This window comes from Equus caballus, chromosome 5, assembly GCF_041296265.1.
Source record: "Equus caballus isolate H_3958 breed thoroughbred chromosome 5, TB-T2T, whole genome shotgun sequence".
In the NCBI taxonomy this organism is placed as follows: domain Eukaryota; kingdom Metazoa; phylum Chordata; class Mammalia; order Perissodactyla; family Equidae; genus Equus; species Equus caballus.
The window spans coordinates 14,742,456-14,764,110 of NC_091688.1; the positions used below are offsets into that span (position 1 = coordinate 14,742,456).

The 21,655-nt window shown below is 34.8% G+C and overlaps 1 protein-coding gene across 4 annotated transcripts in view; it reads left to right on the forward strand.

The window, feature by feature from the left end:
• Window positions 1-21,655, forward strand: part of CEP350 (centrosomal protein 350) — a 160,223-nt gene that overhangs the window by 63,837 nt on the left and 74,731 nt on the right. For all 4 annotated transcript variants that reach the window (XM_014739627.3, XM_070267826.1, XM_014739626.3 and 1 more), the window contains 7 exons: window positions 9,512-9,698; window positions 12,123-12,343; window positions 13,117-13,280; window positions 16,784-16,894; window positions 17,369-17,509; window positions 19,007-19,143; window positions 19,976-20,098. In XM_014739627.3, coding sequence (XP_014595113.2) covers window positions 9,512-9,698; window positions 12,123-12,343; window positions 13,117-13,280; window positions 16,784-16,894; window positions 17,369-17,509; window positions 19,007-19,143; window positions 19,976-20,098 — 1,084 coding nt within the window. The remainder of the gene's footprint in view (window positions 1-9,511; window positions 9,699-12,122; window positions 12,344-13,116; window positions 13,281-16,783; window positions 16,895-17,368; window positions 17,510-19,006; window positions 19,144-19,975; window positions 20,099-21,655) is intronic.

Sequence of the window (21,655 nt, forward strand, 5' to 3'; positions counted from 1 at the left end):
GTTTAATTTTTTGAGGAACTGCCGTATTGTTTGCATAGCGGCTGTGGCATAGTCCCTTCCCACCAGGAATGCACAAGGGTTCCAGTTTCCTCACATCCACACCAACACTTTTTTCTTTTTTAATAAAAGAGATCCTAATGGGTGTGAAATGTTAACATTTTTAGTAAGAATCCTTCTAGACAATTTGTAGGCATATGTAAATAGGCAATGTTATTTTTTACATGCTGTTTTATTCTGTCGGTGGTTACAGATATCTATCTCTGTCAGTAAATTTGGGTTACTCTTTGTGGTGACTACCTACTATTCTGTTATTTGAATATGTTGTAATTTATTTAGCTAGTTACCCATTGGTCAACATTTAGGTTATTTTCTATTTTTCTTCCATTATAAACACTGCTGCATTGAATTGATGGTTCTTTCCTTTAAAGGAAAGTCCTAGAAGTGTGATATGGGGCAAAGAATATGCCATGTTTAAAATTAGGATGCACTTTGCCAAATAGCCCTTCAGAAAGGTAGTGCCACTTTATACTTCCAGTATGAGAGTACCAGGAGAAATTATTTCTTAATCATTAACCTAGTTAACTCTCTTACAGGTTAGAAGTATTCTCAAGGTCTTTGGTAGGAACATTAAACATCATTTTGCCAGCATTTCCCAAAATCTGTCTTTTCTTGTGAAATACTGATTCATGGGATAGGCTGTTTCATAGTGTTCTGAGGATAAAAGAACTCTGGTTCCATACATTTCAGAAATGCTTTTAGAGTGAAACAACCTTCTTTCCTCCAGGATTCATCAACACTTTCCATATGATAATATACATTATTTATTTTAGGATGAGGATGAGGCTGTAGTATGAAGTATTTTACAAATTTATTTGACCACAGAATCATTTCTTCAAACAGCATGTTATTGCATTAGAATTCAGCTGAATGCATTTAGGGAAATGCCAAACTTGCTCAATTCTTTTATTTTGCAACTGTTGTGCTTTGTTGTGTTAAGTATCACCTAAGGTCACTAACTTAGCAAAGCGTGGATTCTGACTGCTGACTCCGAACTCTAGGTTACTTTCTATTACAATATACCGTACAACTTAAAATAGCATATATTGAATATGGTTATAAGCACTATGACTCAATATAGGTTTTTAAAAATTGTAATCTAAAGCATGATTAGATGAAATATAGATACTGTTTTCTGGCTTTCAGTTTCCCTGATCCCCTCTCACAGTGTCTTAAAAAAGCCTATATATATTTTACTTTCCACAGCAACATCTTAAACATAGTTTCTCCTTCATCCCCAAGTTCTAAAATCAGTGTAACTTTTGTTGTGTATACTCCATCTGGTGGTGAAAGAGTGTCTGCATGCTCTATACAAACGTTCCTTCCCAATGTAGTTGAAAATAGTTGGTAGACAAGTCACATACAGTCATGTGCTACTTAACGTTTTGGTCAATGACAGACTACATATACCATGATTAGTACCATATAGCCTAGGTTGGTATAGGCTATACCATCTAGGTTTTTATAAGTACACTCTATGATGTTCATACAACAAAGTTGCCTAACGACACACTTCTCAGAACATATCCCTGTCGTTAAATGGTGCATGACTGTATGAGGAACCCCTATAAGACGATCAGCTGAGTTTTCAGTAGAAACTTTGAAGGCCAGAAGGAAGTGGCATGATATATTTAAACTGTTGAAAGGAAAATTTAACAACCAAGATAACTCTACCTGGCAAGGTTATCATTCAAAATTGAAGGAGAGATAAAGAGTTTCCCAGACAAGCAAAATCTGAAGGAGTTCATCACCACTAAACTGGCCTTACAAGGAATGTTAAAGCATCTTCTTTAAGTGGAAAAGAAAAGGCCATATACATGAATGAAAAAAATCTCACTGGTAAAGGCAAATGTTTAGTGAAGGCAATGATCAGCCACTTAAAAAGCTAGTATGAAGGTTGAAAGACAAAAGTAAAGTCAACTATAATTTCAGTAAGTAGTTAAGGGATACACAAAATAAAAAGATGTAAATATGACATCAAAAACATTGAGAGGGGAGTAAAAATGTAGTGCTTTTAGAATAATTCAAATTTAAGGGACTATCACTTTAAAATAGACTGTTATATAGAGAGGTTGATATATATGAATGTCATGGTAACTACAAACCAAAAACCTACAAATAGATACACAAAAAACAAAGAGAAGGCAACCCAAACATGACAATAAAGAAAACCATCAAACCATAAGGGAAGACAAGAGAAGAAGAAAGGAACAGAGAAGGACTACAAAAACAACCAGAAAACAGCTAACAAAATGGCAGTAAGTACATACCTGTCAATAATTACTTTAAATGGACTAAATTCTCCAATTGAAGGACATAGGGTGGCTGAATGGGTCAAAAAACAAAACCCGTCTATATGCTGTCTGCAAGAGACTCCCTTCTTATCTAAAGACAAACACAAACTGAACGTGAAGAAATGGAGAAAGATATTCCATGCAAATGGAAGTGAAAAGAAAGCTGGGGTAGCAGTACTCATATCAGACAAAACAGACTTTAAAAGAAAGATTGTGACAAAAGACAAAGAAGGGCGTTACGTAATGAAAAGGGGTCAATCCAAGAAGACGATATAACATTCATAAACATTTATGCACCCAACATAGGATCTCATAAATATATAAAGCAAATATTAGCAGACATAAAGGAAGAAATTGACAGTAGTAGAATAATAGTAGGGGATTTTAATACCATCCCTACATCAATGGATAGATCATCCAGACAGAAAAATCAATAAGGAAACATTGGCCTTAAGGGACACATTAAACCAGATGGACTTAATAGATATATACAGAACATTCCATCCCCAGACTGCAGAATACATTCTTTTCAAGTGCACGTGGAGCATTCTCCAGAATAGATCACATGTTAGGCCACAAAAGAAGTCTAAATAAATTTAAGAAGATTGAAATCATGTCAAACATTTTTTCCAACTACAATGATATGAAACCAAAAATCAATTACAAGAAGAAAACTGGAAAAAATACAAACACGTGGAGACTAAGCAACATGCTACTAAACAACCAATGGGTCAATGAGGAAATTAAAAACTACCTTGAGGGGCTGGCCCTGTGATGCAATGGTTAAGTTTGCATGTTCTGCTTCTCGGCAGCCCGGGGTTCGCCGGTTCGGATCCTGGGTGCAGACATGGCACCACTTGACACACCATGCTGTGGTAGGCATCCCACGTATAAAAAGTAGAGGAAGATGGGCATGGATGTTAGCTCAGGGCCAGTCCTCCTCAGCAAAAAGAGGAGGATTGGCAGCAGTTAGCTCAGAGCTAATCTTCCTCAAAAAAAAAAACAACAAAAAACCTTCAGACAAATGAAAATGGAAACGCAACTTTCCAAAATCTCTGGGAGACAGCCAAATCATATCTAAGAGGGACGATCATAGCGATACAGGCCTGCCTCAGAAAACAAGAAAAGTCTCGAACAATGTAACCTTACACCTAAAGGAACTAGAAAAAGAACAAAGCCCAAAGTTAATAAAAGGAAGGAAATAATAAAGATCAGAGTGGAAGTAAATGAAATAGAGACTAAAAAAATGATAGAAAAGATCAGTGAAATTAAAAGTTGGTTCTTTGAAAAGAAAATAAAATCAATAAACCTTTAGCCAGACTCATCAAGAAAAAAAGGGGCCCAAATAAAATCAGAAATGAAAGAGGCAAAATTACAACTGATACCACAGAAATGCAAAGGATCATAAGAGACTGTGTCAATAAGCTGGAAAACCTAGAAGAAATGATTAAATTCCTAGAAACATACAACCTTCCAAGATTGAATCATGAAGAAATAGAAAATCCAAATAGACTGATTATAAGTAATGAAACTGAATCAGTAATTTAAGAACTCCCAAAAAACAAAAGCCCAGGACCAGACAGCTTTACAGGTGAATTCTTCCAAACATTTAAAGAAGAGTTAATACCTATCCTTCTCAATTTATTTCAAAAAATTAAAAGGAATGCTTCCAAACTCATTTTATGAGACCAGCCTTACCCTGATGCCAAGAGCAGACAGACACCACAAAAGTATCCCTGATGAACATAGACACAAAAATTCTCAACAAACCAAATTCAACAGTAAATTAAAAGGATCACACACCACGATCAAGTGGGACTTATTCTAGGGATGCAGGGATGGTTCAACACCCACAAATCCATCAGTGTGACACATCACATTAACAAAATGAAGGATAAAAATCATATGATATCTCAGTAGATGCAGAAAAAGCATTTGACAAAATGCAACATCCGTTTATGATTAAAAAAACTCTCAACAAAGTGGGTACAGAAGAAATGTACCTCCACATAATAAAGGCCATATATGACAAACCCACAGCCAACATCATACTGAATGGTGGAAAGCTGAAAGCTTTCAGGAACAAGATAGAAATGCCCACTCTCACCACTTTTATTCAACATATTTTTAGAAGTCCTAGCCACAGCAGTTAGGCAAGAAAAAGAAGTAAAATGCATCCAAATTGAAAAGGAAGAAGTAAAACTGTCACTACTCGCGGATGACATGATACTAAATATAGAAAGCCCTAAAGACTCAAAACTGTTGGAACTAATAAATGAATTCAGTAAAGATGCAGGATACAACATTAATATCCAGAAATTAGTTGTGTTTCTACACATCAATAACAGCTATTAGAAAGAGCAATTAAGAAAACAATCCCATATACAATTGCTTAAAAGAGAATAAAATACCTAGGAATAAATTTAACTGAACTGAAAGACTTGTACTCTGAAAACTATAAGACATTAATGAAAGAAATTGAAGATAACGCAAATAAGTGGAAAGATATATCATGCTCATGGAATGGAAGAGCTAATATTGTTAAAATGTCCATACTGTCCAAAACAATTTACGAATTCAGTGCAATCCCCATCAGAATACCAATGGTGTTTTTCACAGAACTAGATCAAAGAGTCCTAAAATTTGTATGGAACTGCAAAAGTCCCTGAATAGCCGAAGCAATCTTGAGAAAGAAGAACAAAGCCAGAGGTAGCACGCTCCCTGATTTCAAACTATATTACAAAGCTATAGTAATCAAAACACTATGGTACTGGCACAAAAACAGACACATAGACCAATGGAATAGAACAGAGAGCCCAGAAATAAACCCATGCATATGTGGTCAATTAATCTATGACAAAGGAGGCAAGAATATGCAATGGGGAGACACTCTCTTTAATAAATGGTTCTGGGAAAACTGGAGCTACATGCAAAAGAATGAAACTGGATTGCTATGTTGCAGCATATACAAAAATAATAAAAAATGGATTAAAGACTTGAATGTAAGACCTCAAACCATAAAACTCCTAGAAGAAAACATAGGTAGTCAGTTCTTTGGCATCAATCTTAGCCATGTTTTTTTGGACTGGTCTTCTCAGGCAAGGGCAACAAAAGCAAAAAGAAACAAATGGGATTACATCAAACTAAAAAACTTTTGCATGGTGAAGGAAACCATTAAGAAAATGTAAAGGCAATCTGCTGAATGGGAGAAGATATTTGCAAATATCTAATTTAATATCTAATTAAATATTTGTACAAATATTTAATACAAAATTGGAATACAATTATTTAACATCCAAATTAAATATTATATATTTAATATGCAGAATATATAATGAACTTACACAACTTAACATCAAAAAACAACCTGGTTGAAAGATGGGCACAGGACTTGACTAGACATTTTTCCAAAGAAGAGATACAGATGACCAACAAGCACATGAAAAGATGCTCACTATCACTAATAATCAGGCAAATGCAAATCAAAACAACACTGAGATACCTCCTCACACCTATCAGAGTGGTTATTATCAAGAAGACAAAAAATAACAAGTGTTGGTGAGGATGTGGTGAAAAGGAAACCCTCATACACTGTTGATGGGAATGTAAATTGATGCAGCCACTATGGAAAACAGTATGGAGTAATTTTCAGAAAATTAAAAATAGAACTAATATATGATTTAGCAGTTCCACTTGTGGGTATTTATCTGAAGAAAACGAACACACTAATTTGAAGACACATAACCACGCCTATGTTCGTTGCATCATTGTTTACGATAGCCAAGATATGGAAGCAATGTAAGTGTCCATGTATAGATGAATGAATAAAGAAGATGTGGTATACATACACAATGGAATATTACTTAGTCATAAATAAGAGTGAAATATTGCCATTTGTGACAACGTGGATGAGCTAGAGAGTATTATGCAAAGTGGTATAAGTCAGACAGAGAAAGACGAATATTGTGTGATTTCACTTATATGTGGAATCTAAAAAACAAAACAAACAAAAAACAGAAACAGACTCATAGATACATGAAACAAACTGGTGGGTAGCAGCAGTGGGGAGCGGTTGGGGGGCAGGTGTGTAGGTGAAGGAGATTAAAAGGTACAAACTTCCAGTTATAAAATAAATGTCATGGAACCCAAAATTATACGATGTTATAAACCATTATGATCTCAATAAAATTACTATAAAAAAATAGTGACATTTCAAATAAAAAGGCATGGGGATATAATGTATAGCATAAGGAATATAGTCAATAATATTGTAATAACTTTGGTGACACATGGTAACCACTTACAGTGATCATTTTGTAATGTATATAAATATTGAATCAGTCTGATGTGCACCTGAAACTTATAGGATATTGTATGTCAATCATACTTCAATTTAAAAAAAAAAAGTAATTGGTAGATTAAAGTGGTAATCATAGGAAAAAAATTTTTTTATGTTAATTTAAAACATATAAATATACTTTCATTTGATGATCTTTTAAAGTAGAGGCAAACATTTCTTTGTATATGGATCCCTTAATTGGAGTTTAGGTCTTTCTTGCATAGACCATTGTTATTGTCTACAATTTCTAGTTGTTTGAAATCGAGCAGTTTTTAAATTGTGTATTTATTTTCAAAGAGCAATATTAAATGAACAAAGTCTTCTTATTATAAAAGAATGCATCTTTATTATAGAAAAAATAGAGATAGCCAATATTAACAATTTGCTTCTAGCCTAGGGATCATAAATAGATTTTAAATTATAGAATCCTTTCTACTCAATTAATAATCCGTTAGATTATTTGTGTGTTCCCCTCCCCCCCATTGTGACAATGCAATCAGCATATCTAATTCATGGTACACACCTTTACCTGGCTTCTTAGGATGAATTACTATGAATGAGGTGGAATTTCTCAGTCAAAGGGGATGGAAAATTATTTTTCTATATATTTTAAGTTCTCCTTCAGAAAGGATGTATTAGTTTGCACTCCCATGAAAACAGTGAATGAGTATCCTTTCCTGCGTGTGCTGAATGACTCTCAAGGTTTCATTACTTCAAAAGTATTTGCTAATCTAGAAAAATGGCATCTCATTGAAGTGATTTGCATTTCTTTGCTAGTTGGGTTTAGTATTTTTCATATGCTATGACTGTTTTCATTTTTCCTTTTTTAAACCAAATTTTAATGAAAAGTTGTTACCTTATTACTATCACTACAGCATAATATAGTGTAATTTTTACCTTGTCTACTTTTTGTGTGGTAATAGATAGCTAATATAAAATTTACCATTTTAACCATTTTTAAGTGTACAGTTCAATGGCATTAAGTTTATTCACACTGTTTGCAACCATCACCACCATCCATCTCTAGAACTTTTTCAACATTCCATGTTGAAACTCTGTACCCATTAAACAATGACTCCCCATTCCTTCCTCATTGCCACCACCCCTTAACCCCTGGCAGCCACCATTCTACTTTCTGTCTCTATGAATTTGACTAGGAAATTTAACCATTGGTAAGTGTACAGTTCAGTAGCTTTCAGTACGTTCTCATTGTTGTGCAATGATCACCATTATCCATCTCCACAACTGTTTCGTCATCTCAAACTGAAACTTCATACTCATTAAATAATAATTCCTTCTCCCCTCCCCGCAGCCCCTGGTAACAGCTGCTCTACTATGCTTCTGAATTTGCCTGCTCTAGGTACCTCATATAAGTGTATACTCATGTAATATTTGTACTTTGGTGACTGGCTTGTTTTACTTAGCGTGCCTTCAAGGTTCTTTCATGTTGTAGCATGTGTCAGAATGTCCTTCCTTTTTAAGGCTAATATTTTATTGTATATATGTACCACACTTTGTTTATGCGTTCATAAACAAGTGTTGAAGGACTTGGGTTGCTTCCACCTTTTGCCTGTTGTGAATAATGATGCTGTGAACATGGATGTACAGCACAATTGTTTTTTTGACTTTTCCATTTTCTTTTGATCTTTAACCATATATCTACATTAAAAAATTTTTAGCTACCATTAAAATATACATGCAGTTCTTTTTTCTGCTTCTTTTTTTCACATGATAAATATTTCTCATGCTGCTATTGAAACATATCAAGGTGAATGATACGCTAGACTTAAGTCATAAAGCCTGGACTTACATCCTATTTCTGCTGTTGACTGTATATCCTTAAGCAAGCTACTTAGCCTCATAGATCTCTTGTTACCTCATCAGCAAATTGAGCGTACAGTATCCACCTCATAAGATGTTTCAGAGCAATAAGGTAATATATATGGAGTGCATTTTAAATTACAAAGTGCTACTTAGGTGTTTAAGTTACTATTATCTGTGTGGTTTAGACAACTCTTCTGTTGTTGGAACTATAGGTTGAAATTTTTTAATTATAAAGTTATACATTGAATATCTGCATAATTGTTTAAATAATCTTTTAACATACCCCTATAAGTGATTCTGAGTCAGAGGATATGAAAAGTTTTATGAATCTGGCTACATTGTTCTTGCCATAGAGTTTTTCAAAAGGATTTTGTAGTTCACTTGGCAGTTGATAACATTTGTCTGCTAGCTCTGGGTTTTATCCTTAAAAAACTTCTCTTTTGTTACTTTTTCATAGGGGTAAAGTAGTTCTTAATTCTTGTTTAATATGCTTATCTTTTTTTACCATTTGATTTAAGAACAGTTTTTTTTAATTTTTAAAATTTAATTATTTTATTGAGGTCGTATTGGCTTATAACTTTGTGTGATTTCAGGTCTGCAATATTATATATCCGTTTCTGTAGAGACTGCGTCATGTTCAGCATCAGTAGTCAAGTTTTTATTTGTCATGATACATATGCTGCTTCACCCCTTTTGCCCTCCCCCCAACCCCCTTCCCCTCTGGTGACCACTAGTCTGTTCTCCTTATCCATGTGTTTAAAACAATTTATTTTTTAATAGCAAATGGGAGCTATTAATGGAAGAAACTTCACTTTCCTTAAATGGAAGCAGAGAATGAACTGCTTTATTTTAGAGATGAAAAGCAAATTTTAAAAATAAGTCAATTTAAAAACATTCTGGCCTGCGCTTTTTATAATTTTATTGAAATCTAGGTATCAGTTATCTCTCAGTAACTTCTAATATTGGGAATCAGCTTTATAAGAAATTTACTTTACAGGGCTGGATTCACTCACTGGAAATGTTCAGAACTCACTTCCTGATGAGGAAAAAGTACACTCTGGCTCAGAACATGGCTCTCTTCAAGGAAAGAAATCTGGGACCAGTAGCAAAATTTCTGTTAAAGGTTATGAGGAGACTCTTGACACCGATAGTACTTTGGAGGATCTTTCTGGGCCTTCTTTAAGGTAAAGTAATGTATATTTTATACTAGAATTCGTATTTACTTAAAGTTACAGTGTCATTGATGTTCAGAGAATCCATTTAATAAATTTTTGTATTTTCTAAATAGATTTTTTGGTTTTGTTTGTAGCTCTAGTCTTATGTATTAGAATATGGTCATTTCTCACTCAAAGTATTATAACTTCTCTGTCAGGAATTCTCTGCCTCTAGCACAACCCACCTTTCTTCTAAATGCTATTCCCACAGTTATTTTCTTGACTCAATGCTTTTAAACCAAATTTTAGTGAATAATTGTTATCTTATTACTATCACTACTCTCTTTAGGGTACTTGGGGAGCTCATAGTTACCCTATGGATCAATAACTTTATTTGAAGTGTTTTTCTCTATGCTACCATAAACTATCTCATTTCCTTTGTCTATACATTTTCTTCTCAAATGTGTTCTTCCACTCTTTCATCACAGCTACTTAGCATCCTTTTGTTTCATTGTTTATTTCTTCCTCTGAACTTTTCTCTCCTGCTCAATTTATTAGATGGCTCAAGCAGATTTTGAAATCTCACTCTTATATTGGTTATGGAGCTTGTGCACTCTGTGGGTTTTTTCTTCTTCTTTTTAATATCATATATTATGTACTTAGCCTATTGCTTACAAATAACCATCAGTTATTCTTCATGTACAGTTCCTACTCCTTTGTCCACATGACTTTTTATCTGCTGCACTGGTTTTGTCCTTGTGGAAATTTAAGCTCTGAGAAGACATGGATTTATTTTTTTCTTTTAAAACTATGTGCTTTTTCTAGTATAGTGTTACAGATAATCATTTTTAGTGCTTTCATGTTACAAATAATGTTGTATCATTAATATCATCATTGCTATATTTAAAATTGAATCTTAGTTTCTTTGTCAGTGATTTTGAAATTCGGGAAACTTTATCTTTCCTTTAGAGATACTCTGATGATTTAATTGGCAAAATCTGCAAAATCAAACATTTCTAAAACAGAATCCATAGCCACGTAAGCTTGATAAATGCCCTATACTCTAATCTGGACCCCCTCTTCCCCATCTATGGTGATTTACAGTGGATAAAATAATTCGAGGGTTAATAAGGAGGAGTCCAGATTTTTAAAAAAATTATTTAGCCCATTTTTTCTAACTTATTTGGCTGTAGACACCCTGTCCCCAAGATCTTCCCCTTTCTTTCCTTTTTGCTTTTTGGAAAACTTATTAACATCGTTGGAAACATACTTTTGGAAATGCTAGTCTAGGTGAATCTTCTCTGCAGAGCAAATATAAATTCATCTTGTATAACCATAAGGTTCAAATTCAGACAGAGTACTGTTTCGATGTCATGTTGGAATTCTTTCATGGAAATCTATTAGGAGACAGAAGTAATGATAATTCTTTTTAGGTTCCATAAATGAAATTGTCAGACTGTTAAAACTAGTGTTTCTCTAAATAATCAATAGAAAATTAAAGGTCACTGTAGACAGGCAAGTGCCTCTCAAGAACAATTTTATTCAAGTATTTACATGCTGAGTATAAGAAAAATGTTTACCTTTGAAAACGCTCATAATTTTATTAAAGCAAAAAGTAAACTTGAATGTTAGAAATATGTTCACTATGCTAACATGCTTTATAGAGTATCTTTGAGTCATTTATTTAATAAATAAATATTTCTTGCAAGGCAAAATGCTTCTTGTTATGAGAAACAATACCTTTAGTGAGCTTAATTTCTCGAAGAAGAGCTAGACCTGTGCCTTGTGTTGAATTAAATGCCTTGAGAGTTGTTCCAATCAAACTGTTGGGAGAGGTTGCTTCTTATCAGAAAGTTCAGGAAAGAACTATAATGTTAAAAGATGGATGGAAACAAAAGGACATGTGTAAAGTACTTAGGGATGGTGAGTATGAAAATAATTTTTTGTTATGACTTATGGGTTAGGAATAACAAAAGAGTAGTTTTTGTCATTTCTTAAGTTTTAATACAAAATGATATTTTATTTTCTTTCAAAGACATATTTTAAGACATTTTTTATAAGATAGACTTGACCTTACCTTTTATATACGGCTATAATTTTTCTATATGAAGTGTAAGTATTTTAGAGGGTTTTGCCTCATACTACACTAAGTGATTCGTGACATATATTCATTGCAGAGGAGAGAGTTAGGTGCCAGTTTAATCAAGAGACTCCTTTTCCGTTTTATTCTGCGCAGGGTTTGTCCCTAGCTTGTGGACCACTGTAAATGTAGCAGTAAGAGGAGTCCTCATAGGCCTTCATTTGGCATAGCAACTATGTTGAGTGAATAAATGCCTGAATCACAGCTTTTTAAAGCTAATGTTAAAGAAGATAATGCATGCTGTTCTTAGGAACTTAGCTGGTTCTTGAAGTAGTTTTCCTTTCTCTAATGTCTTTGTGAAACAAAACTTCTAGTGTCTCATCAGACAAGGGAAGATCTCAGAAAACTCCAACTTCTCCCCTATCTCCAAGTTCCCAGAAATTGTTGCCATTTGACCTGCCAGGAACTTCATTAGAAAGATCTAAATCCTCAGTAATAATGACTCCAACTGTAACAGGATTTAAGCCTAATGCAGCTTTTACTGATATGAACCTGGCTGCCAGCAGAACAAATACAGAGATGGCTTCAGCACCAGGCAAGTAGATCCATGCATCTGTAATTTAAAAAATGAGATGTTAATTTTTTTCCTGAAAAGTTCTTTTCTTTCCGTTGAACCATAAGGAAATGTTTTTTCAAGTGATTGTGATTACTTTTTTTGGGGGTAGAGGGGGAGGGTTGTCTTTTTTGTTTTTTTTGAGGAAGATTAGCCCTGAGCTAACATCACCAATCCTCCTCTTTTTGCTGAGGAAGACTGGCCCTGAGCTAACATCCGTGCCCATCTTCTTCTGCTTTATATGTGGGACACCTACCACAGCATGGCTTGACAAGCAGTGCATAGGTCCACACCCAGGATCCGAACCAGTGAACCACGGGCCGCCAAAGCGGAACGTGCGAACTTAACTGCTGCGCCACCAGGCTGGCCCCTCAAGTGATTGTGATTACTTTTTGAAGTAGTAAACAAAGACTATGCAGGAAAATAAATATTGAAAAGTATGAGTGATTCAATAGTGGTGATTTTTCCCATCTTGCCAGCATTAGTCAGATACACCTGAAAAATGTATCCCATATATGTACCCCTAAGTGTTTGTAGGTATCTATATTTGTATGGACACATGCATGCACATGCATACACACCCATACCCACACACAAAAGGAGTAACTACTAAGATACGTTGTACTAAGAAGTCACTGTCTTTCCTACATAGGAAATTAGTATTGTTTTTGGCTCTTAAAATGAGAAGTGAATTTTAGAATCTGAGATGTAATTTCGTGTGAACTTTTACATTTGACACTTCTTATGCCCTCCAGGTTCTAAGCGCTTTTCTCCTGCTGGCCTCCAGCATCGTATGGTAGCAGAACTCAGTTACTTGAGTGCCATTGAGGAGTCGGTGCGCCAGCTATCAGATGTAGAAAGAGTTAGAGGCATTTCGCTTGCTCAGCAGGAGAGTGTGTCTCTGGCTCAGATCATAAAGGTATTCGTGGAGTTTTCTTCTTTAGCTTTCTGTGTTTTTCCTCTTCTCTTTGCTATCTAAAATAGTCAATGATGAATTAAAAAAAACTTTAACCTGCCAAGTAGAAAAGAATAGTTTGCCATATAGCAGCTATAAATAACCCTAGGAAAAACTATCATATAGAGTACTGAAAAGAAAATTAAACATGCAATGTTTGGCAGTAGAACAATAATATAATCATTCTCTCTCAAATATTTCATTTTCCACATTCTCTACTTTTTTAATGACAGTATGAAAATCAGCTAATCAAATATTCTCAATATTTTCTCTTTTTACTGACAAAGTCAGGTGACTGAGTTTTTTTCTTTTTAATGCTTTATTTGTACCAAAGAGAAAAGTTTCTGAGATATGGGTTTTTGATAAAGCCAGGATAATCTGGACTTTTCCTTTGCTAACAAAAATCCAGTGTGTAAGCAGTGTTCCTCGGTGGGGGTGTTATTGGGATTTTTTTTTTTTTAACCGAGGTACTATTTACATATAATAAAATACACAAATTTTAAGTGTATAGTTTCATAAGTTTTGACCATTGTAACCGTGTAACAATCACCCTAATCAAAATATGGAATACTTCTCTCACGCCAGAATGTTCACCCATGCCCCTTTTCAGTTAACCCCTCCTCCCAGAGGCAATTGCTGTTCTGATTCCTATCACCATAGTTTATTTTTGCTCGTTCTAGAACTTCATATAAACTGAAGTATAATTTGTACTTGTTGTGTTTAGCTTTTTCTATATTGCATAATGTTTTTAATATTCATCTCTGTTGTTTTACCCATAGTTTTGTTTTTCTACCAAATATTCCAGGAATTAATGTATCAAAAATTTTTTATCCATTCTCTTATTGATGTACATTTGTATTATTTCTAGTTTTTGGCGGTTATAAATATTCCTCCTATGAACTTTTTTTTTTTTGGTGGGGAAGATTGGCCCTGAGCTAACATCTGTTGCCAGTCTTCCTCTTTTTGCTTGAGGAGGATTGTCGCTGAGCTAACAACCATGCCAGTCTTCCTCTATTTTGTATGTGGGATGCCACCACAGCATGGCTTTAATGAGCCACCAGTGTGTAGGTCCATGCCTGGGATCCAAAACCATGAACCCCGGGCTGCTGAAGCAGAGCATGCAAACTTAACCACTACACCACCAGGCTGGCCCCTGAACATTTTCTACAGCTTTCTGTATTCAACACAGATTTTCATTTTTCTTGCTTAAATACCTAGGAATGTACTTGCTTGGGTCAAGTGTAAGTATGTGTTTAATTTTATAAGAAATTGCTATACCCTTTTACTAAATAGTTGTAACATCTTACCATCGTACAGCAGTATATGAGAGTTCCAGTTGTTCCATATCCTGCTATTATTTGGTATTCTAGTTATGCTAGTGAGTGCAAAGTAGTATCTCATTGCTGGTTTTAATTTGCATTTCTTTTATAACTGATAAGATTGATCATATTTTTGTGTATTTATTGACCATTCTTAAGTCTTTTTTTGTGAATGTTCAAATCTTTTGCCTATTTCATACCCGGTTGTTCATCTTTTAATTACTGAGTTGTAGGAGTTCTTTATTCTAGAAACAAGTCTTTTTCAGATATATTTCAAATATTGTTTCCTGGTCCTTGGTTTGCCTTTTCATTGTTTTAAACTGTTTCTTTTGAAGAGCAGAATATTTTAATTTTGATGAAATTTAGTGTTAATTTTTTTCTTTTACGGTAGTGCCTTTTGTTTTCTAAGAAATCTTTGCCTACTCTAAGATACTAATGTACTCTCAAAGCCAGTCTTCCTCAGCAAGGAGAGGAGGATTGGTGGTGGATGTTGGCTCAGGGCTAATCCTCCTCAAAAATAATAAATAAATAAATAAATAAATAAATAAATAAATAAATAAAAAGATATTAGCGTACACTTAACAAAGATATTCTTTTATGTTTTCCCCGAAAGCTCTATAGTTTTGGCTTTTATATATAAGTGTGTGAATCATCTTAAGTTAATTATGGAGTGTGAGGAAGTGGTCACAGTTCATCTTTCCCCCATATGGTTATTCAGTTGTTCCAGCACCGTTTTCTCAATAAGACTTAAATTGCCTTGGTACCTTTATCAACAATTAAGTAATCGTTTATATGTAGGTCTATTTCTGGACTCTGTTCTTTTCCATTGCTATTTGTCGGTCCTTAATGCCATTACCATACTGTTTTATTATTGCTTTACACTGTGTCTTGAAATCAGGGTGTAATTGCTCCAACTTTGTTCTCTCTCAAGATGGTTTTGGCTATTATAACGTTTTTGCATTTCTGCCTAACTTTAGAATCAGTTTATCAGTGTCTACCAAAAAAAAAAAGCCTGACAAGATTTTGATTTGAATGGCATTGAATCTGTAGATCAGTTTGGGGAGAATTCACATCTTGACAGTATTGCATCTTCTAATTCGTGATCATGATGGTATCTTTTTCTATTTATTTAGGTTTTTAAATATTCTCTCAGCAGTGTAATTTTCACTGTAGAGGTCTTATACATTTTGAAATTTCTTCCTAAATATTTTATGTCTTTTGATTCTGTCATAAATGATATTTTTTTTCAATTTCATTTTATAGTTGTTCCTCCCAAAATACCTATAGGCAGTTCTTTGTGTGGAACTATCCCATGCTTTGTCGGGAGTTCAGCATTCATGCACCCCTCCCAATAAATAGCAGTAGTGCTATCCAGTTGTGACAGCAAAAACTCTCCAGACTTTTCCAAATGCTCTCTGGTGGAGAGTAGGAAGGGACTGATAACGACTTTGTTAAAAATCACTGGATTGAGGAAATGGCCCCATTGCAGTGGCCATGCGTACTTACCTTGAAATCTGAAAAAGCACTGAGGTTTTCTACCATTTTAGGGATAAGTTATAATTCTGGGTTTCCAGATTTGGACAGGGCATTATATGGCTTTATACACAGCCTTCCCACCTTTAGAGGAGCTATATTATTTAGCACTATTCCAGAAGAAATGACAATATATAAATTTATAGATAGCATTTTATGGAATACTGGTAAGAAAGGGTCCTGGTGAAAAGAAGACCTTTTTTGGGCCAACATTTTTATGAAACTGCTTCTTCAAATCAAAATAAAGGAATCATAGAAGTGTGAGGTGTGAAGCATTATCTTTGTTTTTACACACAGGACATTTTAATCTCTTTCAAAGAGTTAGGCACCATAGCTTTTAGTTTCACACCAACTTTTTATTATCAGTTCTTAGTCCTGTAGGCCTTGGGAATGTTTTATATTATTACATATTTGACACATAGTAGGTGGTCACTAAACATTTTGATAGATGATAAATGGTTAATGTCTATCCTATTTACCTTCTTTCCTTTAGGCTCTAATTTGTTGCTTCGAAATATTTGTGTTAGAAAAATAGCATTGAGTTTAAATATAGTCACTGTATTAAAATAATTTAGTATCATAGAATTAGTAGTTGATTATTTCTTTATTTCAAAGGCACAGCAGCAACGCCATGAAAGAGACTTGGCCCTTTTGAAATTAAAGGCTGAAAAAGAGGCTCTGGAGTGTCAGAGACAATTAGAAGAAACCCGAAACAAAGCAGCTCAGGTAACTTATTTTGCAGTGTGTACTGGTTCTTTAAACTTAAATTTTTATCTTTGAAATTACTTCAGTATTCTATTAGTTATATAGGAATAAAAAAGAAAAGATATAAATAATAATGTTTTAGTACATTATGCCATATGGGTTAATTTCATGTCATTTGATTCTTGTAACAGCCCTGTGAAATTAAGTAGTCAAGATTTGTCTCCAATTTAGAGAAGTGGAAACTGAGGTGTATAGTGATTCCTTGTCTGCAGACACATCAGCTCGTGAACAGTGGTTAAGACTTAAGGTCCAGCAGTGACTTTAAGATTCCAGATTTTAAACTCTAGATTTTAAGATATGAAATCCAAATAGTAGTCAAATGGTTTTTTCTTTTACAAGGCATTCAATCCATGAAACAAATTTACTAATAAAAACTAATTTGGAATGGGGAGAGACTGAGACATAAGTTCTCTTTTCACCCGTTTTTATTTACAGGTCCATGCGGAATCATTACAGCAGGTGGTTAAATCACAACGGGATGTGACTGAAGTCCTGCAGGAAGCAACTTGTAAAATAGCTGCCCAGCAAACAGAGGCTGCTCGCCTCACCACAGATGCAGCACGCCAGATCTGTGAGGTAAGAGCCATGGAGAACATTTTTGTTTCTAGTTCTTTTTAGTCAATGTCAGTAACTTTGCTCTTTGCAGTAATGGGTTTCTAACATCCAGCAAATGAATACTTTTTTTTTTTTTTTTTACTGAGGAAGATTCGCCCTGAACTAACATCTGCTGCCAATCCTCCTCTTTTTGCTTGAGAAAGATTCTCCCTAAGCTAACATCTGTGCCAGTCTTCCTCTATTTTGTGTGTGAGTCGCTGCCACTGCATGGCCACTGACGAGTGGTGTAGGTCCATGCCTGAGAACTGAACCCGAGCTGCCAAAGCGGAGCACACCAAACTTAATCACTGGGCTACAGGGCTGGCCCTGCAAATGCATACTTTCAATTAGTGACTTTCAATGGGGGCCATACCCTATTGAAATAAGAAGCACATTTATTGCAGGGTGTTATACATGTGAATGATATAGAGCCAGAAAAAAAGATAGAGAAGAACTAGAAATTCCTGCCCTTGAGTAAACTTTTAAAAAACATACCAATTTTATTGATGTGTAATTTACAAATAATAAAATGTTTCCATTTTAAGTATACAGTTTGATGAGTTTTAACAAATACATACATATAGATATCTTTATATTTCTATATCTTATCTATCTATCCCTGTAAACACCACCATAATCAAGAAATCAAGAATATTTCTAACACTCTAAAAAGTTCCCTCCTGTCCCTTTGTAGTCAGTCACCAACTTGGTTCCCAGGGAGCCACTGATCTGCTTTGTATCAAGATGTTTCATTTTTATCCAGAGTGATGTTGGTGTCTTTTCTTTTACTGTACCAAGGATAAAGCCAGAAATAGTTTTACTGCTGTCTCCATATAGAATATCATAATCTATAGATATAGTTTCAGTTTGTTTTATCAGTTACAGTTTAGAACCGTTTGTTGAAGTGATTCTGTTATTAGAAAGCCATGAACCTGCTATATGTTGAGTACTATGGGATTGTGCAAATAAGTATAAAGTGGAGTCTCTTTTCTCAAAAAAATTTTAGACAACAGTAATAAAGATTTCAAAAATACGTCAAGTCATCAAGGCAGTGATTGAATGAATACTGTATGAATAAAGCATGCAGCAATTGCAGTAGTGGCTAAGAGTAGGGAAAATATGCTTCACTTTCTTGGTCAGAAAAGACTTAGGAAGTAGTAACTGAATTGATTCTTAAAGCAAGATTTGATTTTTGGTTTACTGTGTCTTATTCTATGACTTGAAGGTTTTCTATGTAATTCATAGATTGTTATAGCTGGGTGAAACCATAGAAATCATATTGTTCAACCCATTATTTTTATAAGGAAGCTGCTGAGACGTAAAGCGTCTAAATGACTTACCCACAATATTTTACCTATTATTGCAGAATTTGCTTGCTTTCAATCCAGTGATCTTTCCAAAACACTATGTTCCCTCTCAGTTCTTCTGTGATATTATCTTTTTTACATCTGCTTTTGCTTTGTTTGTGTTCATATTTAGATGGCAGAGTTAACTCGAACTCATATCTCAGATGCTGTCACTGCTTCAGGAGCTCCACTAGTAACACTGTATGACCACCAGCGGCAACATGCTCCCGACTTCGTGAAGCAACTGAGGACCAGAGCTGAAACAGATAGGTTAATATTCAGTCATTCAACAAACATGTAATGAGTATTTAGTATGTTTCAGGCACTATTGTGGGTACTAGGAATATAGTTTTGGGAATATAGTAGGGAAGATAGATATTAATCAAATATTCACTTAAGTGAATGAACACTTAAAACTGAGATAAGTGTTGTGAAAAAAAGGAACGTATGTCTCTGAGATATGTAAGAAAGGAATTTGAATAGCCTGGGAATGCAAGGAGGTCAGAGAAAGTTTTCCTGAGGAAGTAAAGCTTATGGTGAGATTTAGTGGAAGAAAGGGAGTCAGTGATATACAGGAGGTAAAGAGTAGGCAGGTCAATACATGCAAATGTAGGAAAAGAAAGTAAAGGGAAACTAGTGTGACTGGAGGCAGAGAGCAAAGGGGAGAATGGTAGGAGGTGCTGCAGGGATCAGATCATGGTAGGGCCTTGCAGACCTTCAGGCTTCTGGAGTTTATTCTAGGAGCAGTGAAAGGTCATCAGAGAGTATTTTAGGCAGGGCTGGATAATGTGATCATGTTTGTGTGTGTCGTTTTTTGCATCACGTTTTGACAGCCTCTAATTTGTAGATTTTAAGTCTCAGTTCACATTCGTTGATACTTGGGTGATTTGTAGTTCTCATATTTATTATATGAGAAGATATTCTTTAATGTGCTATATACCCTTTTCTATGAGTGAATGCCTTTCTTTCTCAAAAACTTTGTAACAGTGACTTCATTATTTCTATGAATTCAAGATTTTATCTCGTTAATGTTAAACAGTGTTTAAAATTTTTCTTTTATTAGAGACTTTAAATGTTTAATCAGTTTTTCTTTTCTTTGTAGGAAAAGTCAATCTGTTTCACTGTCTCAGAGTAAAGAAGGGACCCTTGACTCAAAGCATCGGAAGTATTCCCCCTCATATGATAGTTATTCTGAGTCTTCAAGATACAAGAATCATGATAGAAGGTGAGTTTGATTTAGTAAAGTCTGATAAATGGCTTAGACATTGTTTTTTTTTAATTTTTAGTCTCATTTCTTTAAATGAGATAGTGTCTTCCCTTCAAAGTTCTGGCTTCCCCCATTTAATTAGCTGATTTACAAAGTAGTTGTTCCATGTAATAATATAGCTACCATTCCTTGAGAGCTTACATTGTACAGGCACTGTATAAGTTGTTTTTCCTACATTTACTCTTCATAACAACTTTCCAAGACAGATATTATCCTCCTTTGATAGATGAGGGAACAAAGGCTCAGAGAAGTACTCAGAAACTCACCGAAGGTCACATAGATAGTGGCACACCAAGGAATTGAACCTTGGTTTATCTGGCTCCAAAGCCTTTGTTTCTTCTACATTGCTTTGCTGACATTCGTATTTCTTGACATTACTGTATGTGCTAATTTTTATTATTGTAAAAGAAGATTGAGTACTTTGTCATTGGTACTTGGGACATTATTAACATCTATAGTTTTCAATTATGATTCTGTCCTTGGATTGGAAGGTTTTAGGGGCTTCTTTCCAGAATTCTTAGAGGTAGGATACCTACGTTGTCAGAGTGTAGTAAAACCTCAATTAAAAAATTAAATCGTGATTCTAAAAACATGTGAAAATCAACGTGAGGTAAGTACCAACAGTTATTGAGTACATACTGTGTGTCTGGAACCATGTGACTTTCGTTTAACCTTCACTGACACTTCATTTAGGCCACGATCTGAGTTACTGCAGTGGACTCCTAATACGTTTCCCCATCCTCTAACCTTTCCTCACTCTATTCATTAACCACATGGTAATCAGAGTGATTTTTCTAAAATTTGCAGCCAATTGGTTATTCACCTGTTTGAAACCCTCAGTATTCTCTCAGAGCCACTTAATATAACATGAAAGTGCCTTTGTTATTGAGCCTTTGGTCCATCTGCAGCTGTGTCTCTTGGCATTTCCCTTCTTGTCACACTCCACTAATTCTAACTACTTCAGATCTCTAAAACCATGCTCTCTTTGTCTTCTGTGCCGTTGCGTCTAATGCGTCTTCCTTTAGACCCTCTCTGTCCATTTCATTTGGGTTACTTTTACTTCTCCTTCAAGAATCAGTGCTACCCCTGGTCTGCTGTAGATCTATGTTCTCCCACAATACTCTGAATATAACTCTTACAGCCTTTACTAGCTTCTATATCCTTGTTCCTTTACTCGTCAGTTATCTAGATTAGAATTCTTTGAGGGCTATGTTCTCATCACCCCAAATAGAACCCTGTACCCATTAGCAGCCACTTCTTATGCCTCTTCTTCCCCAGCCTCTGCCAACCATTAATCTACTTTCTATTTCTGTTCCTACGGATTTGTCTTTTTGGACATTTCATATAAATGGCATCATACAATGTGTGGTCCTTTGTGACTGGCTTCTTTGACTTAGTATAATGTTTTCAAGGTTCCTCTATCATATATCAGTACTTTATTTATATAGCCAAATAATATTCTATTGCATGGATCTACCACATTTTATTTATCCATCGGTTGATGGACATTTGGAT